This window comes from Tursiops truncatus, chromosome 2, assembly GCF_011762595.2.
Source record: "Tursiops truncatus isolate mTurTru1 chromosome 2, mTurTru1.mat.Y, whole genome shotgun sequence".
Classification (NCBI taxonomy): Eukaryota; Metazoa; Chordata; class Mammalia; order Artiodactyla; family Delphinidae; genus Tursiops; species Tursiops truncatus.
Window position 1 is genome coordinate 60,691,619 of NC_047035.1, and position 8,196 is coordinate 60,699,814.

Consider the following 8,196-nt stretch of genomic DNA (forward strand, 5'->3'; position numbering starts at 1 on the left):
ATCATCTAGTTAGTTTGGTAACAACAGCAAACCATAGAGTACTTCCTATTCATAGTGACTCAGTTTTATTTTTCTTTTTTTTTTTCTCTCTCTTTGAACTAACAGACTTTTCTTTACCAGAAAAAATCAAATTATAACTTCAATCTTGGTAAAAATTCCAAAGTTAATCGAAATCTTTCTTCTTAAAAATCTATGAAAGAGCAACCAAGACAATTTGTGTGTGTTTTAAGTAATCTGTTGAAACAGGAAAATTCCGATGGCAAAGTCAGACAACTTGCAGCAACATAATACATTTGTTTATTTAGTTAATATTACAGTGGTAACAGGTTAAGAGCACTAGATCTGTGTCCTCAAAAGAGGATAGTGATCAAGATTTTTATTTGTAAATTTCACTGTTCTTAACTATTAAAAATCTATTTTCCAAAGGAGTAATAATATGCATTATTTTTAAATGACAGATCTAAACTTTCAAATTTATGACCCAAAGCATATTTGTTCATTAAACAAAACAGTAGGGACATTTTAACTATTGGTTGCTGCTTTCAGGAAAGCACAATGTTCTTGAAGCAAATATACACAAAACGTATTTTTCCATGGTGATTTCAACCACTGTGTATCATGTCAGTGAGGGAACCTGAGAACCCCAGATGTTGAGAACTCTCCGATTGTTGCAATACACTCTGGTTTACTTAAACAATCAACCAACAAACATGTATTTAGTGCCTACTATGTACAAGCCAGCATCCTAAAGCAATACAGGAAACACAAAGAAGTAAAATTATTGGTTCTTGCCCTGCTCAGGCTTCCAATGAAGTGGTCAGATTAAACACAGACACAAATTACTCTACTTTCAATGTCTTCAAAAGAAGTGATGATGTTAACTAGATCGTATGTTAGAATCACCTATGCTGGAACCGAGAGGAAGCAGGGACATAAGCAGGGGCATCCTCGGCACCGATTAAAGTCTGTCTGAATCAGATTTCGGAGTTCTAAGTCTGAGGGCTGCTTGAACCCTCGTATCTGAAAGTGTTCTAGCCAGTCTCACACCTGCCACTGTGAGTGACTGTATTTGGCAGTTGTCTCACGTACTCATGATAAGGGAGCAAGATAAATAAATATATATATATATAGTATGTGAGTATATTATGATTTGAATACAGTATATATTATTTGAATATAGTATATATTCAAATCATATGTAGGGTGATGTTGAAAGCTAGGAGTTCGGGACTTTCCACTTTGCATGGGAGAAGGCTAACCCACGTTATTTATTTATTATAAGACAAACAAGAGACTACATAAGAAAAGTACGAAAAACTCTCCAAACTTCACTGAACACAAGCAAAAATAGAAAGGCTAGAGGAAAGGATAAGAAAAGAGGGCCTAGCACAGAGAGGCTTGGACGGGACCCTGGGGAGAGAGCCTTCCCCACTGCTACCTCCGCGCCCGCCCCATCGCCAGTGTCCCGAAGAAAAGGCCCTGGGCTAGGCAAGTGGAGAAAAGGAAAGCAGAGACACATTTTTTTCAAACACCACAAACAAATAAATAAATATGTTAAGCAAGAAAATAACCTATTAGGCACCGCTTGAAAGGCAGCAGCCCTCAGGGGTCGGGCAGGCCGCACCCTCTACCTGCAGGTGGCGGCGACGCGGTCGGGATCGGCCGAGACTGGGAAGACGTCACCTGAGGTCCCGGCCCGGTGCCTGTCATTACTCTTGGATGTGCACCTCCAGAAGCTTGGGTGAAGGAGAAAGCCTAGTGGAGCTGCAGCCAAGCTCCCGGGCGGCCCCCGGGGAAAGTGCGCCCTGTCCTTCCTGGCCTAATGCAGACCAGCGCCCTGGGAGAGCCTAGCTCTTGGTCTTTGAAACTAAAAGAGCCGTTTGTGAGCCGGGCGGGAGGGGGGCTTCCATTACAAGCCCTCCTCCCCCACCAAAGCCCGGAATCTTTTAAAAACCCCTAGTCGCTTGTTCTCAGCTCCTTTTTGCTCCAAAGTGGGCTTTGGATAAGGACTGCGGGATGCCTGGGGTTCGAAGCGCGGGACCGATTTTACTAAGCACCTGGCTCCGCTCTGGGTGGAGTGGGAGGGGCGGAGGGGCTCGGCGAAGCGCGCACCTTCCTTTCACCCTAGGGTGGGAGAAAGGACCAGCTGCCGAGATCCTTCTCAAGACTGACTTCCTTTGAAGTAGGGCTGCAGAAAGGGAGAGTGGTGGTTCTCGAGACTCCGCTAGAGGCATCAAGCAGAATCTGGCGAGCGAGCGGCCCTGCAAGGCGTGGCTGAGGGCCAGCTGGGTTTTCCCGAGGGAAACCCGTGGCGGTAACCGTGGCTCAGCTTAAACAGAAACGACGGCTGGCGGGGCTGAGGGTCAGGCGCAGCCGGCGACGTTAATAAGTTCACGATCTGCACCGGTAGGACGGGGCGTAAAGAAAGACCGAAATTGCCAAGGGAGGGGAGAAGAGGGATGCAGAAGTGCAATCGCAGGGGAGGAAGAAGCGAAAGAGGAGAAGGGGGCCCGCTAGTCTTCCCAGTTTATAAGCAAAGCGTCCAATTCCACCTTTGTCGCGCGCCTTTCCCGGGTCTCCACCAGAAGCACACAGTGTCCTAGCCCCACTTTCCCCATTGCACCCTGACTCCTGGGATACTTTCACCTCTCGCACCCGGCCTTCCTTTCTCCTCATCCTCCCCTTCTCTTGGTACAAAGCCCCTGCTTGGCCCGGGCTCAGAGAGTAGTGATCCGGGACGTGCAGGTGCCATTACGGAAGACGCCGCCGGACTCCAGGTTCTCAGGCTGGAAGTCCTCCACACTGTAGGCGCGGCTCTTGAGGGCCGTGGCGTAGTAGTCGACTGGCTCCTCGGCGGCGTTGTCCATCCAGCTGAGGCAAAGGATGCGCTGGAAAGAGCGCTTGAAGTTGTCTGAAAGGAAGCCATAGAGGATGGGGTTGGCGCAGCTGTTGGCATAGCCGAGGATGACCGACAGCTGGCTCACCGTGGCATCGTCCTGCTCTGCGAACACGTTGACTAGCTGCACCACATAGAAAGGCATCCAGCAGATGACAAACACCATCACCACCATCATCACCATCAGGGTGATCTTGCGCTCTGAGCGCTTGCGCTGTTGCCAGCCGGCCTTGAGGGCCACCATGCGCATTTTGGCGATGATGAGCACGTAACACAGGCAGATGGCCCCGACGGGCAGCAGAAAGCCCATGAGAAAAGTGTACAATACGAAGCCCACCAGCCAGCGCTGGGCGGGCTCGGGCATGAGCATGTTGCAGGCCACCGTGCCGTCACTGTTGGCCGCCGTGCGCGAGAAGACCACGATGGGCAGAATGACGAGCAGCGATAGCACCCACACGCCCAGATTCACCACCTTGGCCACGGTGGGCCGGCGGTAGCGTGCTGCCTTGATAGGGTGCACCACGGCCACGTAGCGGTCGACGCTAAGCACAGTAAGACAGTAAATGCTGGTGAACATGTTGACTGCGTCCACGCTGAGCACGAGGCGGCAGAGCAGCGCGCCGAAGGGCCAGTGGCGAAGCAACGTGGAGGTGACCAAGAAGGGCACGCTGAGCATGAGCAGCTCATCGGCGATGGCCAGGTTGAGGATGTAGATGTTGGTGGCCGTCTTCATCTTGGCGTAGCGCAGGATCACGTAGATGACCATGGAGTTCCCACACAGCCCCACCAGGCACACCACGGAGTAGATGAAAGAGATGAGGATAGCGCTGCCCTGGCCCTCGCTCAAGGTCCCGTTCTGGGACGCATTTCGCCCCGGCTCCTCCATCCCGTCTGCAGCTCCGGCCCCGGGGCCCCTGCTGCCGCCGCCTTCGCCACAGCTCCCTGGGCTGGGGCTAGGAGAGGAGGGAGAGGAGGCGGTGCCATTGGGGAACAACATGGGGGCCGATGGGGCTGCCAGGGCTGGGGAGTTCTACTGGCGCCCCCGCCGCTTGCGCTGTCACTTGGCACCCCGGCCGTCCGCCCGCAGCTCACAGCCGCTGGGCGCCTGGGGTAAGCGCTCAGAGACTGCAGGGAGCGCGGCTCCACCGGCGCCGGCGGAGCGCATCGCCCAGCGGCTGCCTGCGCGCAGCCGCTCGCCGCTCCAGGGCACCTGGGCACACGCGAACGTGCCGGGAGACTAGGGCCCCGCGCGGCACAGCCATTAACTGCCGCGGCTGTGGGCTGGTGAATGATTAATAGGCACCACCCGCGCGTCAGCAGCTACGAAAATGGGGGAGGGGGGGCGGAGAAAGAGAGGGAGGTAGGCGATATAGGTGGCTTATCACCCCTCGCCCAATTTTTTCCTTCCCAGTTTTGAGCTCCGATCGACTAGAGCAGCTGCTTCTGGGGTTCCCCTGCAGCACCCCTTTACCCATCCCCTTCAGGGGGACCTGGGGAGTTTCTCCGCTTTCATGAAGGGTGGATGGGAAACAAAGGTGGAGATTCTGTCCCATCTCACCCTGCTTCTATCCAAAGCAAAGGCTGAAGCAGACCCTAGGCACGGATGTCTGGAGTTCATCTCCGTTTCCCTCAGTTGCTGCCCCACCCTGGGGGACCCACTCCCGTCCAGTCGTCCGGGACCCCAAACTCCCCCCCCCCCCCCCCCCCCCCGCCTGCTCTGCTCCTGAGAACCGCTGCGGAAGTCCTTACCCAGGGCACGCTACCTCCAGACCGACGCGTAGATGGCCCGTGCAAAGTGCCTGTGAGGTCTGGTAGCGCGGTGACGTTCTTCGTGCGGTCCCACTCCTTTCCTTGGGCGGGACCCCAGCACAGGCGCCCACTCAGATTTACTCTGAAGAGTCGCGGAAACTGACCCTACGCCGCGAACATTACAAGGAAGAAGGACAGCAACTGTGCGTTAGGGACTCCTGCGTTACAACCCCGCAGGCGGCTCTTCGAGGGAGGGAGTGTTCGGAGGCCTGAGAAAATCATCGCGAATCTCTTAATACAGCTTGTAGTGCCCAGAGCCCACTGCGTCTCCCAGAGGAAAATCGACTTTAGAAAGGAGGACGAGCGCCTGGGGGCACAGAAGGAGCCCGAGGCTCCCCCCGCCTCCCCCTCCCCGCCCCCTCCCCTCCCAAACGTGCCTGGCGCGGTATTGGAAATCCATCTAGGTGTTCGCTGGGTATAGATACGGCTGCGCCGCTTGGAAAGGCTCCGCCCGCATCCCTGATGTACTTTGTACCCGGGAGAATTGGTGGGCCCCGGGGGAGGAGAGTGTATAGGCCTGGGAGAGCAGGGATGCCAGTCGGGACCGGCAGGTGATCAGACCTGTCACCAACTCCAGGAACATCAGGAAGACCTTCGAGTCTCTCTGTGAAATACTTAAGATTGCATTTTTCTGAGGCCCCTGGATATTTGCCAGGTGCCTAAACTTTTAAGACACAAAAATCAATGTAGGCATGCCTAAAGCTCACTGACTTCATTTAGGAACAGTTACTGTGTTTAAAAAAAAAAAAGTTCAATTATCATGGTTTTTAAGGATCTCTAGGACTTTCCACCATCCCTAGTCTGGGCTCCCTTTGGCTTTCCAATCCTTCCAGTCCAAAGAAGAATCACTCCATCCAGCTCCCCAATTCTTTTCAAGATCCCTTCAAGTCTTTGTCTGAACCGTGCAGGTTCCCAGGAAGACTGACCTTCAGCAGCCTAGTGCTGCGGGGCCTCTTTCAAGCCTAAGCTTTGTGTCAGTTTTTGTTAGTTCTTCCTCTCAGCCAGGCGGCACCCACTGTGCTGTGAGTCTCAGCTTCCCTCTCATCAGTACAGTTTACACTAAGAAGACGCAAACCTAAACAGAAACTAAATTCCTCATCGAGGATATTTGTACCAGACAGTCCAGAATGCAGAAATGGATGCAGAAATTGGAAGAAAAAAATAGTAAAATTTCTATTTCCCCCTTGCTTTATCTGGGTATCATTTGCATGTATGTGCTTTAGTTCTCAAAACTAAGTGCTCCTCAAAGCAAAAGAATAACTTTTGTAGTGTGTTGATTATAGCAATCAGAGATAAAAGAAAAGATGACAGACTGTCACAGGAATGTGTGCAATGGACACTGAATTATTAATGAGAAATGTGCTGGGAAGAAATCTGAAATTTCCTAAGACCCAAGCTGCTTAACCCATTGCTTTATCTCAACAAATTACTTTAAGTAGGATGTGGAATTCGTGGTTAGTTGTATTTCATTTTCCTTAAAAAATACAATGCATATGGAGAAAAAAAAAAAGAATGTTCATCAGGTTTTTTAAAAACCGGCTTCTTTTTCCCCAGCAGAGCTTTTAACAAGCCAAACCTCGTAATGATTTAAATGCCTCTTTGCCAGTCACTGACTAAGGACACCTGGCTATTCCTCAGGGGGGTGACATTTCAACAGTCATCATCTAGATGCCTTGGCTTTGATCACGGTTGCTCCAGGGGGAGTGGGTGATGGGAGCCAGTAAAGCACAGCTCTGTTGTTCAGGATCTCACATGTTTATTTTGCAGCTCATTTTAGGGAAATCTCCTCTCAATTTACTGGTAGCCTCATATACAAAAGAAGAAAACTTAAGACCTGATGTGAACATGCTTTTTTGTTTCTTTGTGAAGTGGTTTCTATGATGAATTTTTAATCCATGAAAAGAGACTGACAATAAGATGCTACTTTACATCCACTAGGGTGGCTATAATAATTTTTTTTAAGGAAAAGAAAAATAACAAATGTTGAGCATATGGAGAAATTAGAACCCTTATATGTTGCTGGTGGGCATAAAAAATGATGCAGCAACTTTAGAATATTTGATGATTCCTCAAAAAGTTAAACAGAATCGCCATATGACCCAGCAATTCCACTCCTAGGTATTTACTCCCCAAAACCAAAATAGGTATTTGAACGAAACATTGTCCATGAATCTTCACAACAGGACTATTCATAGTAGCCAAAGAGATCAACAATCCAAATATCCATCAACTGATGAATGGATAAACAAGATGTGGTCTATCTTTTTATGATCCATCCATAAAAAGGAAGGAAGTTTCAAAACGCACTACAACATAGACAAACCCTGAACATTACACAGAGTGAAGGAAGCCAGACACAAAAGTCACATATTGCATGATTCCATTTATATGAAACATCCGGAGCAGCCGAATCCATAGAGACAGAGCAGCTCAGAGGTTGGTAGGGGTTGAGGGGGAGAGGGAATGGGAAACGAGTGCTTCATGGGTATGGGGTTTTTGGGGGGGGTTTATGAAAATTTCTGGAATTAGATAGTGGTGGTGGTTGCACAATGCTGTGAATGTACTAAAAGCCACTGAATTGTACACTTCGAAATGGTTAAGATTATGAATTTTATGTCATGTGAATTTCTCTTCAATAAAAAGGGAGATTGAGATGGATATGAGCCATGCAGTGGTATCAAATCTTTTCAGCCATGTATTTCTTAACATTGCATCTGTGAACTAATGCATGAACAAAGGAAAACAACCAAGAAAAAGGCAGCATGTTTCTGGGCTAAACAACATATGATTGGAGTTGCAGCTGTTTTAAAATTATATTAAGGGCAGGAGCTCAGTTAGGAATCTGCCTTCCTCTCAGACTTCAATTTAATATAAGCATTTCTTAAAGAGACAAGAATGCTAATGTAGTTAATTATGTATCTAAAGCCTTGAAAAGCTTAAAATGAGCTTGTTTTCTCCAAGACAGTTAGCTGTCCCTCATTTCTCTCTTCCTCTGTTACTATCTTTCCTATGCCTCTATGATCTGAATATTTCTCCATATGAGAGAAGAAAGAAGATGGCTTTCAAGAAGGGGAGAATGAAAGTCCTAATTTAGGAAGCTGCAGATTCTTAGGCAGACTGATTTTCTTCCCCCACCTCAATTCTCTCCTACAAGCTACACTCCCCTGTGCTATCATGTACCAGGTGTACACTTTGATTACTGTGTTTATCACACTGTGCTGTGATTTGTGTGTGTGTGTGTACTTGTCTGTCCTCACTTCTAAATCTGTAAGCTTGTCCAGAACAGGGGCTATATTTTATTTACCTTTATACCCACAACACCTAGCACAGAACCTGGGAAATTGCTCAATGCCTCCTTGTTCTATTTTCCCAAGGCACCCCATGGATAGTACCTTCTTTTTTCTAACCCATAAAATTTAGGCACAAAGAAATGAACTTTGGGCCTCTTGCAAGAAGAGCTTTGATATCTGTGTAATATCACCATCTGTAAT

General features: G+C 48.9%; 1 protein-coding gene across 1 annotated transcript; it reads right to left on the reverse strand.

Annotated features, from left to right (window-relative positions):
- Positions 1 to 278: 278 nt before the first annotated feature.
- On the reverse strand, positions 279 to 4,537 carry SSTR1 (somatostatin receptor 1). The gene has a single exon (XM_004328332.4). The coding sequence runs from the start codon at positions 3,891 to 3,893 to the stop codon at positions 2,718 to 2,720; it is 1,176 nt and encodes a 391-aa protein (XP_004328380.1). The 5' UTR covers positions 3,894 to 4,537; the 3' UTR covers positions 279 to 2,717.
- Positions 4,538 to 8,196: the final 3,659 nt, after the last annotated feature.